Raw genomic sequence first — 17,556 nt, 5'->3', positions numbered from 1 at the left:
CTGAGAGGAGGTAAAGAGAAACAGGCATGTCCAATCCCCTCAGAGGCCAAGTTCTCCCTCTAGGAGTGCCCAGCAGAGTGTAAAGAGCTCAGGGGCCTGGGAGGAACCACAAGAGCTGAACCCTGGCTTTCTACTCCTTCCCTGAGGAATGTTGGGAAGGTTCCTTCACCCTTGAGGCTGAGCTTCTTCAACGATAAAGGCACTAACATTAGTGCTTCCTTCTGGAGCTGTTGTGAAGAGGAAAGGTGAGGACATTTGTGAGGCACTTAGGGTGGTGTCTGCCACACAGTCAGCTCACTACAGGTATTTGCTATTATCGTAAGTTATATGAACATTACCAGAAAAAAAGAAGCCAATAACTCCGCCTAGTCAGACCCTTTAACACCCATCAAGAGCTACCCAGAACAGGTGCAGTGGCTCATGCCTGTAATCCCAGCACTTTGGGAGGCTGAGGCGGGTGGATCACCTGAGGTCAGGAGTTCGAGACCGGCCAACATGGTGAAACCTCGTCTCTACTAAAAATACAAAAATTAGCTGGGTATGGTGGCATGCACCTGTAGTCCCAGCTACTTGGGAGGCTGAGGCAGGGGAATCACTTGAACCCAGGAGGTGGAGGTTGCAGTGAGCCAAGATTATACCACTATACTCCAACCTGGGCCCCGTCTCCAAAAAAATAAACCAAAAGAGCTGCACAGTGGCGTACTGCTACTATACATTTACTTAACTCAGGATTCCCCATACCCTACTTTGTTTTAATTGACAAATAATAATTGTATATGGGGCACAATGTGATATTTTGATATATTTATATGTTATGTAGCAACTTTTTTTTTCTTTTTTGTGAGACAGAGTCTTGCTCTGTCACCCAGGCTGGAGTGCAGTGGTGCAATCTTGGCTCACTGCAACCCCCGCCTCCTGGGTTTAAGCAATTCTCTTGCCTCAGCCTCCCGGGTAGCTGGAATGACAGGCGCACACCACCACACCTGGCTAATTTTTGTATTTTTAGTAGAGATGGTGTTTCACCATGTTGCCCAGGTTGGTCTCAAACTCCTGAGCTCAAGTGATCCGCCCACCTCAGCCTCCCAAAGTGCTGGGATTACAGCTGTGGGCCACCATGCTCGGCCCATTCTCACAAACTTATTCTGGGAAAGGCCCTGCCTGCAGTTTGCAGAGTGACTGTGAGGGAGTCACTTCCCTGAAGCTGGATGAACTGCTCCCTCCATTAGCAAAAAATCGAGACAAACCACAGACCCAGCAGCAAACCTGGCAGGGGCAGGCATGTCAAAGGGAGCAAACACCTTGGCGGTCAACAGAGGGTAAGTTGAACACGGTTCTGTGCTCTGTGCAGGGCTGTGGTTTTCACTGCCACCTCCATGACCACGGCAGGGGGCCACAAACAGTGGCCTGGGAAGCTTCTGGTTTCAATCACTAAAAAAAAAATGTATTTCTTGGGCAATTTCTTCCAACAAATAGCCAGGAATGAAGGTCTCGCTAGAAGAACCACTGACACGGGGCTCAGATTTTAACTCTAGGACTTGGAATTGTCCCAGAAGAGATGGGGGTAATGAGGTCTCTACCAACGATGGAAATATCACCCATGGCACTGGATTCTGATGAAAACCCCAGAGAACATTGGCCCTGTTTCCTGGCTGCTGATCATAAACTGGATTTGGAAAAATAAGGAAGGCCAGTTGTAGCGATTTCTAGGCCTTTGCTCTCCGCTCCCTGGGGTCCAAGTCCACACAGAAATGGGGTCCAAGTCCACACAGAAATGAGTACTGTTTCAAAGGCGCCAGGACTGCTGAGCACGTGGCTCCAGAGGATGAGTGAGTTAACAGGTAAAATGTGGGAAGAGGGGAAACTGCAGGCACCAGACACCCTCAAAGCAGCGAGGGCCAATTATCCATGCACACCAGCAACCTGGCTCACTGCAGGACCCGCAGCCTGGCTGCAAGCGTGAAATGGCAGGCCATCTTGAGCCGGGCACAGAGCCTCATGCCTGTAATCCCAGCACTTTGGGAGGCTTAAGCAGGTGGATCACTCGAGGTCAGAAGTTTGAGACCAACCTGACCAACATGGTGAAACCCCATCTCTACTAAAAATACAAAAATTAGCCAGGTGTGGCGGCTGGTGCCTGTAATTCCAGCTACCTGGGTGGCTGAGGCAGGAGAATCGCCTGAACCTGGGAGGAGGTTGCAGCGAGCCGAGATCGCACCACTATACTCCAGCCTGGGCAACGGAGTGAGAGTCTGTCTCAAGAAAAACAGGCCATCTCATCCTCTAGAAGAGCCATGAATGACTGTGAAATCCAAGTTTTTCTTTAATTTTTTTAAAATAATGCATTTTTGGTAAAATAATTTAAACAATATAAATTTGTAAGGTAGTAAAAATTCCATCAGCCAGAGATAATCACCTTTAATATTTAAACAACTTTCGAGATATGTGTGGATATCTGTACACATACATACCCACATGCACATGCTGCTGTATGACATCAATTTAAAATGATCATACAACACCAGCTGTTCCGTAACTGCTTTCTCCCACAAATACATGGCCCATTTTCAAGGAGATGCACAAGGTCAGTTCATAAGTGATGCAACAGCACGCAGATTAAAAAACATCATCTGGAGGCTAAACAGTTTAAATGTGGAGCTCTGCAACTCCCTAGCTCGGTGGCCTTGGGCATCATTTGGCCCCTCTGAGTCTCAGTCGCCACATCTGTAAAGTGGGAGATGATCACTACAGCCTCAGAGGCTTGTTACAAAGATTAGCAGGTGCCCCCTTAAAGTTCCTATGTTCATTACCAATGTCCTCACCTGCTTAGGAAAGGAGGGAATGATCAGGATCCTTAGGGCTTCAACCATTCTGAGTCTGTGTTCTGACCTATCCCACGCTCTTATCCAGCCTCGGAGAAGGCGATGTCCGTAAGATGTCCCTGCTAGATCATTAACAAGTATGCCTGAGCTTGGGACAATTTCCCTAAAACATTCTGTTGCCTTAATTTGAAACAAAACATGATCATTTAGGTGTATATGATGCTGCATGAACATATGAGAAACAGATGATTGAACAACCATCAAACAAATGTCTAAATTTCATTAAATTTGTTTGTTTTTTTTTTCAGACAGGGTCTCATTTTGTCACCCAGGCTGAAGTGCAGTGACACAAACACGGCTCACTGGAGCCTCAACTTCCCGGACTCAGGCGATCCCTTCACCTCAGTCTCACAAGCGGCTGGGACTAGAGGGTATGCATGCCATGCCTGGCTAATTTTTGTATTTTTTCCAGAGATGGCTTCTGCCATGTTGCCCAGGCTTGAATTTCACTAAATCCTTTTTAAATGACAAAACAAATACTTGCAGTGGAGAGCTGCTTCACATAAGAAAGATTAGGGAAAATTATGATTCGAATGCATTTAAGAAAAAGTCTATTTCCTCATCCAAACTCTTACTCAATGCAAACCAGAAACTGAAATCTTACAGTGACAAGATTGGCAAGATTAAGGTTAAAATGTCACTGCCAGTGGGGCCGTCAGTAAAGAGGAAATACTTCCTGTGCAGAGGATTCCATGCTGAACATCAAGGCCCTAAAAATTGTTGATTCCTTCTACCCGGTAATTCCATTTCTTAGAATTTCCATTTCTTTTACTTTCCTAGTAAAATAATTCTAGATGTAAGGGGGTGGGGGTGCTACATATAGATTGTCCTTGGACTGTAATTTACAATAAGGGAAAATATTCAAGATTATCAGGTTAAGTAAATTAGAATAATTTACCTGATATAATTTAAAGCTATTTAAATAGCCAGGTGTGGTGGCTCATGCCTGTAACCCCAGCACTTTGGGAGGCTGAGGTGGGCGGATCACCTGAGGTCAAGAGTTTGAGACCAGCCTGGCCAACATGGCGAAACCCCATCTCTACTAAAAATACAAAAATTAGCCGGGCATGGTGGCACGTGCCTGCGGTCCCAGCTACTCCGGAGGCTGAGGCAGGAGAATCGTTTGAACCCGGGAGGCAGAGGTTGCACTGAGCCGAGATCAAGCCACTGCAATTCAACTCCAGCCTGGATGATGGAGTGAGACTGTCTCCAAAAAAAGAAAAAAAAAAAAAAAAAAGCTTATGCTATGAAAAAAAAAGCAGACTATAAAATTGCACATACCATATGACTTTTTTGGAAAACAGATATATTATTCTTATAATACATTTTTTTTAAACCTGGAAGGAAATAATGTTGACAGTGACTGCCTTAGGTGGATGTTTCTTCATTCCTCTTTGTATCTAAATTTATTGTAATAAGCATGTATTACTTTCACACAAAAATACAAATTTTTTTTTTTTTTTTTTTTTGGAGACAGAGTCTTGCATTGTTGCCCAGGCTGGAGTGCAGTGGTGCGATCTCGGCTCACTGTAACCTCCACCTCATGTGATTCTCCTGTCTCAGCCTCCCAAGTAGCTGGGATTACAGGTGCCCACCACCACGCCCAGCTAATTTTTTGTATTTTTAGTAGAGACAGGGTTTCACTATGTTGGCCAGGCTGGTCTCAAACTCCTCATCTCAAGTGATCTGCCCGCCTTGGCTTCCCTAAGTGCTGGGATTACAGGCATGAGCAACCACGCCTAGACAAAAATGTTTTTTTCAAAAAAAAAAAAAAATTCCTAAAATAGCAAACAGGAAAGCAGCCAACAAGTTAAACAGGAATAAAGCTATAGTATTCAGTATGTAAAGAATTCCCTCCTGAGAATGTGGCCTCTCAGTGTGCCGTGAGAAGAGGGAGGGTGGCAGGGAAGGCCGAGTGGACAGACTCCGGGAATTGTGGGGGTTGGCACAGCCCCAAACAGAGGTCTGAAGACAAGCTGGTGCACAGCAGTTTTCCCCTATGAGCACAGTCAGGTCAGCCCATCTTATGAACCTGAAGCTCACACACGAGCAGCAGCAGCATGAACCGATGCTGGAACTGAATTTCTGGGCACCTAACAGAGTCTTCGCTGCCCCACCCCACCAACAGGTGCAGACAACTGCCAGGGCCTGACTGCAGATACTCACCTGGAGGTAGATTGCTGCCTCTTGGTAATTCATCTCCCAGTTGTGTGCGGGGCTGGAGGGGGAACTCTCACCCCCAGAGCTGAGACTGGGGGCCTGAGAGTCATGGATGGCATAGCTGCCGCCATCTGCATTAGAAGAGGAGAGAGATTCACTTGGCATCCAGGCTTAAGAGTATAAAGACACCGATCAGCAGAAGAAAAGCCTGGCAGTCCCTTCATATGCTCACATGGACATCCCGTCATCTTCAAATCAACCTCCATGCTGTGTACTGATAATGGCAAGAATTAGCACAGCTGGTTACAAATGTTTTCCTTTCTCTTGATAAGTGAAAAAAAGCAAGTACAAAAGAGTACAAATAGTATGCTCTCTAATGTGTACAAAAGGGAGGAAACAAGAAAACATAAATACATCGACTTATCTTTACCAAAAGAAACACAGGAAGGAAAAATGAGAAGTCAATGAAATCAGTCGCCCTACAAGGGCTATAAGGAACAGGGTAGATGGACCCTTTTTGAATCCTTTGACTTTTGGAAGCATATTAATGTTCTACTTGGTTAAAAATTAAAAACAACTGGATTTGTCCCCTGGTGCAGGGCCATCTGTTGCTCTTCCCTGCTGACAGCCACGCCCTCCTCTCCCAGCACACTGGGCCATCTGTCTCTGCAGAACATCCCCTCCTTGCTCTCTGTCCACATTGTTTGGCTCTGGCCAACTCCACCCCTGGCTCCCAGGCAGGTGACCTGGGCCTGGCAATAAGCCCCTCGTCTCCCTTGGGCCCAGGGATCGGTTCAGGCATAGTTGCTGACCCAAGTTCGGCCAGTGACAGCTGAACTTGAAACTGTTCCTGGGCCAATTAGGAAGGAGGGGCTCTTTCCCTGTTGTTGCTGGCGGCTGCCTCTGCCACCGTGTGGGGAAAACTTGCCTGAGAAGGAAGTCAGCAGACAACAAAACAATAACCAATAGATAACACTAACACCAGCTGCACCTCTGGAATCCAGCTGTGCCTGAAATCTACCCCTTAGTTTCCAAAATCCAAGCTGATAAACAGATCCCACTGAGTCTGAGTTGGGTTTGTCACAATAATCCTGAAACTCAGTAGTTTACACACAGTAAACAACGGCACCAAGAAATGATGCATTCATTGGGAAGAAGTGAATCTGACAGAAATCTGTAAATCCGCATTGTAAATGATCCACCTGAAGGAAGATAAAGAATCTAATGTTTTGGGCTGAGCACAGTGGCTCACGCCTGTAATCCCAGCACTTTGGGAGGCCAAGGTGGACGGATCACCTGAGATCAGGAGTTCAAGACCAGCATGGCCAACATGACGAAACCTCAACTCTACTAAAAATACAAAAAGTAGCCAGGTGTGGCGGAAGGTGCCTGTAATCCCAGCTACTCAGGAGGCTGAGGCATGAGAATCGCTTGAACCTGGGAGGCGGAGGTTGCACTGAGCCAAAATCGCATCACTACTCTAGCCTGGGGGACACAGCAAGACTCCGTCTCAAAAAAAAAAAAAAAAAAAAATCTAATGTTTTGATACTGGGATTTGCACAGCTGGCAGAAAGCAAATGTGTAAGGCTTACAACCATGCAAGGGACGGGAAACTGACAGGGCTCAAAGGCCTGCTGGGTTGCAAAAGGTCCTTCTGATCTTGAATTGCCAGTCATGAGCAATGAGGTCCAGCCACATGCAACTTATTTCCCCAGCTCCCTGCTTTTTTTAAGACACAAGATCTCACTCTGTCACCCACAATGGAGTACAGTGGCACAAGCACGGCTCACTGCAGTCTTAAACTCTTGAGTTCAAGAGATTGTCCTGCTTCAGCCTCCTGAGCAGCTGGGACTACAGGCATGCACCATCACGCCTGTCTAATTTTTGTATTTTTATAGAGATGGAGTCTCCCTTTGTTGCCCAGGCTGGTCTGGGACTCCTGGAATCAAGCAATTCTTCTGCCTTGGCCTCCCAAAGTGTTGAGATTACAGGTGTGGGCCACTGTGCCCAGCCACTCCACCCTTGTTTTTTCTTTCTTCCTTTTTTTGAGATGGAGTCTCACTCTGTCACCCAGGCTGGAATGCGATGGCGTGATCTCGGCTCACTGTAACCTCTGCTTCCCAGGTTCAAGTGATTCTCCTGCCTCAGCCTCCCGAGCAGCTGGAATTACAGGTGCCTAACACCATGCCCAGCTAATTTCTGTATTTTTAGTAGAGACAGGGTTTCGGCATGTTGGCCAGGTTGGTCTTGAACTCCTGACCTCAAGTGATCCACCCACCTGGGCCTCCCAAAGTTCTGAGATTATAGACGTGAGCCATCGTGCCTGGCCAACCCTACCCATTTTTAGAAACAGGTTCGCTAAGTTGTGCCACAATAAACAGTATATATTTTAAGAATACAGTTTGATACATTTTGACCTATGTGCGTATCTGTAAAATCATCACAACAATCAAGATAACATATCCATCACCCTCCCGTGCCTCCTTGCCCATCCATGCCCAGGCAACCACTGAGCTGTATTCTGTTATTAGATGAATCTGCATCTATTATTACATATAATATATATATTTACATGATGTATTATATAAATGGAATAATACAGTATATATTCTTTTTTTTTCTTGGATTCTTTCACTCAGAATAATTATTTAAAAACTCATCCACGTTGCACTGTGTACCAACAGTTCATTCTGTTTCTTTGCTGAGTAATAAATATACCACAGTTTATCCATTCACCTGTTGATGAACAGTTAAGATTGTTTCTAGTTTTGGGTTATTTCAAAGTTGCTATGAACATTCATTCAGGGCTTTGTGTGGACGTACACTTTTTGTTCCTTTTGGTAAAGCTAGAGGTGAAATAGCTAGATCACATGTTTAACTTTTTACAAAACTGCCAAACTGTTTTCCAAAATGATTGTATCATTTTACATTCTCACTAGCAGTATATGAGAGTTCCAGTTCCTCCACATCTCCACCAACTGTTGATATGCTCACTCTTTTTAAGCATTTTTTTTTTTTTTTTTGAGACGGTCTCACTCTGTCGCCCAGGCTGGAGTGCAGTGGTGCCATCTCAGCTCACCGAAACCTCCACTTCCTGGGTTCAAGTGATCCTCCTGCCTCAGCCTCCCGAGTAGCTGGGATTACAGGCACACACCACCATGCCTGGCTAATTTTTAAATATTTTTAGTAGAGATGAGGTTTCACCATGTTGGCCAGGCTGGCCTTGAACTCCGAACCTCAGGTGATCTGCCTGCCTCGGCCTCCCAAAGTGTTGGGATTACAGGCATGGGCTGCTGCGCCTGGCCAACTTTAAGCATTTCAAAAGATGGGTAGTGGTATATCCTTGTTTTTCATGTTCATGCTTGAAATTTGCATTTTCCTAACAATAATGTTGCACATCTTTCCATATGTTTATTTACTATTTGTCTATCTTCTTTGAAGTGCCAGATCTTTCACCTTTTTCTTTTTTTATTATTAAATTGAGAGCTCTTTTATACACTCTGGATACAAGTCTATCAGATACATGATGATTTGCAAATATTTTCCCATTTGTGGTTTGTCTTCTCATTCTTTTCTAACAGTGCCTTTCAAAGGTCACTAAAACAGAAGTTTTACAAATTCTGATGAAGGCCAACTTATCCCTTTGTTCTTTTTATGGATTAATACTTTTCATATCATATCTAAGAAATCTTTGCCTAACCCCTGGTCATAAAGATTTCACATCAGGCTAAGGTGAGGAGGATCACTTGAGCCCAAGAGTTCAAGACTAGCCTGGGCAACGCATTGAGACCCTGTCTCTACAAAAAAATTAAAATAAAAAAGATTCCACATCAAGGCACAGTGGTGTAAGCCTATAGTCCCAGTTGCCTAGGAGGCTGAGGCGAGAGGATCACCTTAGCCCAGTAGTTCAAGCCAGCCTGGACAACACAGAAAGACACTGTCTTTAAAAAAGAAAAATAAAAACAAAGATTTCACATCAATACCTCGACGTCTTGGTTACTGAGGCTTTATAAGTCTTAAAATCAGGTAGTGTTAATCCTCCAACTTTGCTCATCTTTTTTTCAAAGTTGTTTTGGCTAGCCCGTTCTTTTGAACTTCCAGATAAACTTTAGAATTAGTCAATTTCTTTGTCCCTAATCCAGGAGTCCAAATAAATAAATATATACATACATACATACCCAGCCTGGGGAATATAGTGCGACCCTATCTCTATTAAAAAAAAAAAAAAATTTGAACTTCCATATAAACTTTAGAATTAGTCAATTTCTTTGTCCCTAATCCAAGAGTCCAATCAATCAATCAATCAATCAATAGAAACCCAGCCTGGGGAATACAGTGAGATCCTATCTGTACAAAAAAAAATTTTGTTTACAGTACAAAAATTAGGCAGGCACGATGGCATGTGCCCATAATCCCAGCACTTTGGGAGGCTGAGGTGGATGGATCGCTTGAGGTCAGGAGTTGAAGACCAGTCTGGGTAACATACTACGACCTCATAACAAAAAGTATAAAAATTAGCTGAGCATGGTGGCTTGCACCTGTAGTCCCAGCTACTCAGGAGGCTGAGGTGGGAGGATGGCTTGAGCTTGAGAGGTCAAGGCTAGAGTGAGCTATGATCATAGCTACCGCACTCCAGCCTGGGTGACAGAGCAAGATCCTGTCTCAATAATAATAATAACAGGCCAGGCGCAGTGGCTCATGCCTGTAATCCTAGCACTTAGGGAGGCCAAGGCAGGTGGATCACCTGAGCTTAGGAGTTCGAGACCACCCTGGGCAACATAGTGAAACCCCACCCATCTCTACTAAAACACAAAAAATTAGCCAGGCATGGTGGCATGCGCCTGTAGTCCCAGCTACTCAGGAGGCTGAGGCATGAGACTCACTTGAGCCCAGGAGGTGGAGGTTGCAGTGAGCTGAGATTGCGCCACTGCACTCCAGCTTGGCTTACAGACTGAGACTCTGTCTCAAAAAAAAAAAATAAATTAATTAACAATAGTAATTAGTCAATTTCTACTTAAAAAAAAAAAAAGCCTGCTGGTATTTGATTGAAATTGTCAGATCTATCGGGGAGACATCTTAAAAACCCATGAATATGGTATATCTCTCAGTTTATTTTGATCTTTTTAAATTTCTCTTAGTAATATTTTATAGCTTTCAGTATACAGACCTGACACATCTTTTGTTAGATTTATCACTAAGTCTTTTATATTTCCGATGCTGTTGCAAATGAAGTTGCCTTTTAATCTCAATTTCCAGTTGTTTGTTGTTAGGATACAGAAATACAACTGATTTTTATATATTGGCCTTCTAGCCTGCAACCTTGATAAACTCACTTAAAAGGTCTAGTGGCCTCTTTTGTAAATGTCATGGGCATTTCTATACAGAAGATCATGTTGTCTGAGAATAAGGACAGTTTTACTTCTTCCTTTCTAATCCACATGCCTTTCGTTTTTCTTGCCTTATGGCACTGTTTAGAACCTCCCTTACAATACTGAATAAAAATGATGAGAAGGGATATCTTTGTCTCATTCCTGATCTTAGGGGAAAAGCATTCAGTTTTTCACCACTTAGTATTATGTAAGCTAGAAGTTTCTCATAGATATCCTTTATCAGGCTGAGGAAATTCCTTTCTATGCCTAGTTTGTTGTGAGATCTTACCATGAATGGGTGTTGGATTTTGTCAAACACTTTCTGTGTCTACTTCAAGATGATTTCAGCTTGAGTATCCCTAATCCGAAAATCTGAAATCCAAATGCTCCAAAATTCCAAACTTTTTGAGCACCAACATGACACTCAAAGAAAATGTTCACTGGAGCATTCTGGATTTTCAGGTTAGAAATACTCAACCAGTAAGTATAATGCAAATATTCCAAAATCTGAAAAAAATTAAAAATCGGAAATACTTCTGGCCCCAAGCATTTTGGATAAGGGATATTCAACCTGTATATGGTTTTTCTTTTTCCTTTAGTTAATATAGTGAATTACAATGATTGATTTTTGAACATTAAACCAACCCTGCATTCCTGAGCTAAGTCCCCCTAGTCATAATGTATTATATATTATTGCATTTGCAAAATTGTTTAAATTTTTTGCATCTACGTCCATGTAGAATGTTGGTCCGAGGTTTCTTTCCTTGTGAGGTCTTTGCTGGTTTGGGTATCAAGGTAATGCTGGCCTCGTAAAATGGGCTGGAAAATATTTCCTCCTTTTCAATTTTCTGGAAGAATTTGTGTCAAATTGGTATTATTTCTTCCCTAATGTATAGCGTTCACCAGGAAAGCTATCTGGGCCTGAAGTTTTCTTTCTAGGAAAGTTTTTATTACATATTAACCTTCTTCAGTACATATAGGGCCACTCAGGTTTTCTATTCTTATTGAGAAAGCTTTGGTGGTTTGTATCTTTCAAGAAATTTGTCAAGAGATTAAACAATCTGTCCAAGATCACACAGCTGTAAGGGCTGAGCCAGGCTTTGGCCCCTAGCAGCTTGCCTCCAGAGCAGATGCACTTAACCACTGCACTGTACTAACCCCCCTCTAAGGAAGAGGAGTCGGGGATGAGGAATGCAGATGATGATTTTAAACTCCTGGTAGCAAACATTTATTGAGGTTTACTGTATGCCAAAACCTATCCTGCAGCAGATTTTATTTTCCATAAATGGCCACGGCATTATCTTTCACCTTCCATGCTCTTCTGGAACCTTGCCACTTCTTCACACACAGGTAGAAGCTGTGTCTCTTCCTCTTGAAATCAGGTGAGACTTTATGACTGCTGTGACTAACAGAGAACAGGGAACCTCATGACTCCTGAGGTTATAAAAATACCTTCACCTTATTCTTTTGGGGCACTTACTTGTGGAACCGAGCTACCATTTTGTAAGGAAGCCCAAGCAGCTGGTGGAGAGAGAAGACTCAAGGCCCCAGTTCACAGCCCAGCTGAGCACCCAGCCAAGGGGTAGCACCAACTTCTCTGCCACATCAAGGAGCCATCTCAAAAATAGATCCTCCAGCCCCAGTTAAACTGTCCAAACAGATGTTACATACAACAGCAAAAAGGCAACTCCACCAAGAAGCCCTGCTCAAACTGCAAACTCAAGCAAAATAAATGGTGCTATCTTAAGGCACTATGTTGGGGCAGTGATTTGTTACAAGGGCAACAGATAACTGACACCTATCTAAATACATTGTGTCTATTAACCTACTTAGTTCTTACAACAATCCTGCCAAGTAGGTAATATTATTATCAACAGATAACTGATACCTATCTAAATACATTGTATCTATTAACCCACTTAGTTCTTACAACAACCCTCCGAAGTAGGTAATATTACTATTCCCACCTTAGACTTGAGGAAACTAAGGTGCACAGAGGCTAAGTAACCTCCCCGGGTCATGCTGCTAGTGAGAAGCGGGGCTGGGATCCCAAACTAGGCTGCCTAGCTCCCAATCGGTAGACTACTTGCCTCTCAATAATCAGAAACTCCAAAAGGGTGACAGGGTAGTTAGTGCCAAAAGGACCAAAAATACACTAGCATTTCCATCACTACAGTGGAGTTGCAAGTAGGAGGTGGGACATCTGGGTGTGGTTTGAACTTGGTAATTCTGACCCTTCTCTTCCCAATAGCAACAGAGCAGCATTCCCTACCCTGACCCCAATGCTCATCTCTGAAAGAACTAAGCCCTAGGCAGAGACAGGAGAAGGTCAAACCACCTTCCTCAATCTGCTCACGTGGATCAGGGAAGCCTGAGCCAAAACATGACTCCTGAGCAGAAAAAGCCACAGGCAAGCAGCTGGATGGAGCTGCGTCCTCGGGAGCCCATGCCCGGTCCTCCATGACCTCCATACGCCCCAGCAGGGGCTGGCGCCGGCAACACAGAAGAGTCCTAGGTAACATAAATAACAATAATGGAGCGGGGCAGGCAGCTGCTAGCTGGCACAGATGGCAGCAGCCATTAGTGCCACCCTCCCACCTGACACTAGACGCGAGTGTCTTATGTGAGCGGCTGCCGTGAAGACCCCCTTTGGAGCTTTCCCGCCCTTCTTCTCACACAGGGGTCTCCTCGAATTGACAGGAGCTTCCTCCTTGTGTTCAGGAGCTCTCTCAGCCCATTTCTGGTGGGGAGAGGACGTCTGGTCCTCCTCAACAGCTCCCCTACCCCTTACCACTTATACCGCAGCATCCCTGGGACCAGGTGGCCCGACGTGTCCCACGGTGCAGGCCATTCCTTGCTAACAAGCCTCACTGACACTCCCAGCAACAGGTTTCTCCTGGGAGCAGGTAACCTTTGCTATCTTTAGGTGTCCTGGTTTGGGTGAGAGATAGTCCCTCTTCCCCGATATATAACCCTTCAAAGCCACAAAGGACAGTTCCATTCAGCTGAAATCCACAAGGACCACTGAGACAGGAAGGACCAAGCTTCTGGCTGCCCTGGGAGGACAGTCCTCAGAGCCAGAAATCTTAATCCCATCTTCTTTTTCACTCCTTATGGCCTGTAACTCACCAGGTCTGGAAAGGTCTCCTCCTTGTCATCTCTACTCAACAGGTCTTTGGGGCCTCTTGTCTTTCACCTAAAAGCCTGCAGCAACCTGGACTCGCTCTCACTGTCCAGGCCTTTCCTGACCACCTGACCCGGACCCCTTGAGGCAGGATGAATCAATCGGGTAAGGCCGAAGTCTGATGGTGTCACTCCGCTACTTAAAATCCTTCCGTGGCTTGCCTGCAGAAAAAGACTGACTCCTTGGAACAACGGGAGAGGATCTTTAGAGCTGGCTGCTTCTACATCCCTCTCCCTTTTCCCTATTCCTGTACTAAACTCCTAACAGGCAGGGGGACTGTGGCCTGTGCCTCACGGGCTGGCCGCCGAAGGCAACAGGTGACCATGGAGCACCAAGGATGCAGGGAGCTGGCTGGAACCCCCGCACAGGACAGCGAGCACCACAGAGACAAAACGTGCTCCCCGTGGCCACAGACCACACGTGGCTGGTGGGTGAGGGCAGAAACGTGGCAGTGCTGCCAATGGTGGAACGAGGACTCGGGAACGGACTTCACAGGGTGTTTCTGCTAGATCTGAAAGGGCTTTCTAACAACTAGAAATGATGGACCAGCAGAGAGGGCTTTAGTTTTAGAGACAGGGTCTCACTACGTTGCCCAAGCTAGACTCAAATTCCCGGACTCAGGCGATCCTCTCGCCTTGGCCTCCATTTGGAAATAATTCTTTTTACTGAGCCCAGGCTGTAGTGCAGTGGCACTATCATGGCTCACTGCAGCCTCAACCTCTTATGCTCAAGCCATCCTCCCACCTAAACCTCCAGAGTCGCTGGGACTATAGGCATGTGCCACCACACTCAGCTAATTTTTTTTTTTTTTTTTTTTGTAGAGATGGGGTCTTGCCATGTTGATCAGGGTGGTCTCAAATTCCTAGGCTCAAGCAATCCACCTGCCTCGCTCTCCCAGAGTTCTAGGATTACAGGTGTGAGCCACTGCACCTGGCTGGAAAGAATTATTTTTATTTTTTAATTTTTATGTATTTTTTCTTTTTTTTTTGAGACAGAGTCTTGCTCTGTCGCCCAGGCTGGAGTACAGCAGTGCAATCTCATCTCACGACAATCTCTACTTCTCAGGTTCAAGCAATTCTTGTGCTTCAGCCTCCTGAGTAGCTGGGACTACAGGCGTGCACCACCACATCCGGCTAATTTTTGTATTTTTTGGAAGAGACGGGGTTTCACCATGTTGGCCAGGCTGGTCTCGAACTCCTGACCTCAAGTGATCCAACTGCCTTGGACTCCCAAAGTGCTGGGATTACAGGTGTGAGCCACCGCGCCTGGCCGGGAAATAATTCTTAATGAAAATATTCTAAGACCAACAACTGGCCTGTTCATCCACTCCTTTGTTTAGCAGACATTCCCAGGGTTGTCCCTGCCCAAGGTCAGCTCCTAGGTGCTGGGCCCTTAGTGGGGACTGTAGGAACTAGGCAGCCCTTGCCCTCCAGCGGCACCTGTCTACAGAGGCAGTGAGTACCCCATCATCACGTGGCCTCAAAAAGAGGCTCCATAGCCATTGGTCATGGACATTTAAATAGAGAAGAGGTTCACCAGCCAGTGAGCAGCTGAACTAGCTGCCCCTGCAGCTTGTGGCATCTACATGTTTACAGGTATGTGGTGACTTCAAGGGGAGCAGGCAAGTGGGTGCAGATGGCTTCAGAAGCAGCTCCAAACTACGGAGCTGCCCCAGAGGGCTGGCAGTGCCACAATCTGAGCAGGGCCCAGCTGCCTAGATCCTGCTGGCACCAAAAGCCTTCCACAAACACTTCCTTGCTGCTTAGGGAGGGCAATGGCATCTTTTTTTTAGCACATGCGTCCCTCTCCCACCTCCCGATTAACTGCAGCCCCCAAATCTAGCCCCAATCTCAGCAGCTCAGCTTCAGCTAAAATAACACACACAAACACTTGCGGAGCAAATTCTTTGAGGCAGGCACTACTCTCAGCACTTTATGTGTGAAATAACTTCATCCTCGCAACAACCTTAGGAGGTGGATACCATCAGTATCCCCATTTCAGAAGAGGGGTGATGGGACAGAAGCACAGAGATTGGTCAGCTTGCCCGGGGTCTCCCACATTTAGAAAGTGACGGAGCTGGAGAATAAATGAGGACTGTGCTTGGAACCACTAACTGTGGGCGGTGTTATTCCACATGGTCTGCACAGTCCATGAATGGTGTGCCATGGTCAGGGATGAGAACCATCCAGGAACCAGAGCCAGCGTGTAGAGGCCATCACCGCAGGTGGCACTGTGCGGCACTTCCTTTTCCTAGTACTTCGTTTTTGTTGTGTTTTATGGAAGTAGAGGTCCTCTGCTGCAGAGTATGGGAAGCGCTGCTGCGTAGCTCTCCTGCGTGAATTGTAGGCACTTTCTGCTGCCTTCTTAGAAGCAACGACTGTCAGGTCAGCAGCAGATCCTAGAGACCACCTAATTCATTGCCCAGCTTTTAGAGATGGGGAAACTGAGGGCAGGGAACGTACTGGTATAGGGCCAACTGGTTACAGCGCCAGGTCTAGCATCCAGGCTTCCTGGCTCCCCATCCAGAGCTTTCCTTCATACAATCATCTGCCACTCATCTCTCACTAGAGAAATGTAGGGGGTGGCTCCCCTGACGCACTGTCTGCCGTGGGGTACACTGGCCACTGTCTCTTCTGATGGACAGCACACAGCTGTAAGACAGGCTTAGCATCTATGACCCAAATCAAAGAGAACACGTGGCCGGTTCTCGCACAGAAGGTCCCTCCATTGGCCAGGGCTCTTGGGATGCACTCTTACAGGCCACAAGTGACTGGGGGCAGGAGAAGGCCCTGGGGTGACTGAGACCACATTTTCCTGGCCATACTGGTGCTGAATGGAACAGCTGCACCAACAGAGAATCCTGGGGCAGGAGGGGCCTCAGGAATAAGGAGGCTCCTCCCCTCCCACAATCAGCTGAAAGGCCCACAAATAGGTGCTACACCTGGCCCACAAGACCTCGCTCTCACCAGCTCCCCTGCCTGTGGCCCAAACCAGCTCTCCCCTGGACCAGCACAATCCCTTCTCTGTCTCCCTACTCTCTGTTTACCCTCTGTGGCCTATTCTTGACACCAGTCAGAGAAATCCTCTATCATGTGTGTGCGTGTGTGTGTTTTTAGGTAAACTTTTTTGTTTAATATAACAATAATCCTTAAGAACACTAAGCCAAATGGTATCACTCCTCTGCCCCAAATGTGCCCCAGCCTCCCTTGATCAGAGGGTGTCGTGGAACCTGAACCACAACCTCTCCAAGTCACCTCGTCCCGCCTGCCCCTCGCTTCCGCCATGCTAACCTCCTTGTTGTTCTGAAACGTGCCTGGAACACTCTGCCTTGGGGCCTCTGCCTCCCCGATCTTTGGGGGCTTTCTCACACCTTCCAGTTTCCATAAACATTTTATCAGAGGCTACCCTTGGCCTCCCCTACAAGGTGAGACCACATCACTACGTCCCCTCAAAGAGCTGAGGCTTCCTCCTGGGGCTGTCACCACCTGACAGGGTATCTGTTTATTCGTGGGCCTGTTTCCCCGCCTGGAATGTCAGCTCCAAGAGGGCAGGGACTTTTGTTTTGGTCACTGTGGTGTTGCCAGGCCCCAGAACAGCATTGGATACAATGTGTAAGTGGTCAGCAAACATGTCTGAACTGAAGTGAAATAGGTCTTGCTAGCCCTGAAGATTCAACACACCCCCGTGGGGCATTTAAGGACGGCCAGGGCCTGGAGGGTGGAGAGCAAGGAGCCATCCGTGGGGCCTGGCAGGCCTCAGGCAAGAGGGCGGGCTCCACCCGGGGTGCAGTGGGCAGCGCCAAAGGGTGTTAGGAAGGGGTGTGACGTGGTAAGTTTGTATTTGTAAAAACCTTTCTTTTAAGGATCTGCGCAAGAGGGGCTGTTTTGTGTAAGAGTAATTCAGGGTAGAACCTTGAAAGGGAAAGGGGAGAATAAGACTCAAGAGCTAAGGTGAAAGAACAGCG

At 46.3% G+C, this 17,556-nt stretch overlaps 1 protein-coding gene across 2 annotated transcripts in view; it reads right to left on the bottom strand.

Annotated features, from left to right (window-relative positions):
* Window positions 1–17,556, bottom strand: part of TPCN1 (two pore segment channel 1) — a 77,019-nt gene that overhangs the window by 33,196 nt on the left and 26,267 nt on the right. For both annotated transcript variants that reach the window (XR_008492915.2, XM_054443769.2), the window contains exon 4: window positions 5,046–5,170. Coding sequence is in view for 1 of the 2 variants with exons in the window: in XM_054443769.2 (XP_054299744.1) it covers window positions 5,046–5,170 (125 nt within the window). In the remaining variant the exon portion in view is untranslated. The remainder of the gene's footprint in view (window positions 1–5,045; window positions 5,171–17,556) is intronic.

Source organism: Pongo pygmaeus, chromosome 10, assembly GCF_028885625.2.
Source record: "Pongo pygmaeus isolate AG05252 chromosome 10, NHGRI_mPonPyg2-v2.0_pri, whole genome shotgun sequence".
Classification (NCBI taxonomy): Eukaryota; Metazoa; Chordata; class Mammalia; order Primates; family Hominidae; genus Pongo; species Pongo pygmaeus.
This window is presented reverse-complemented; position numbering and strand designations above follow the sequence as displayed.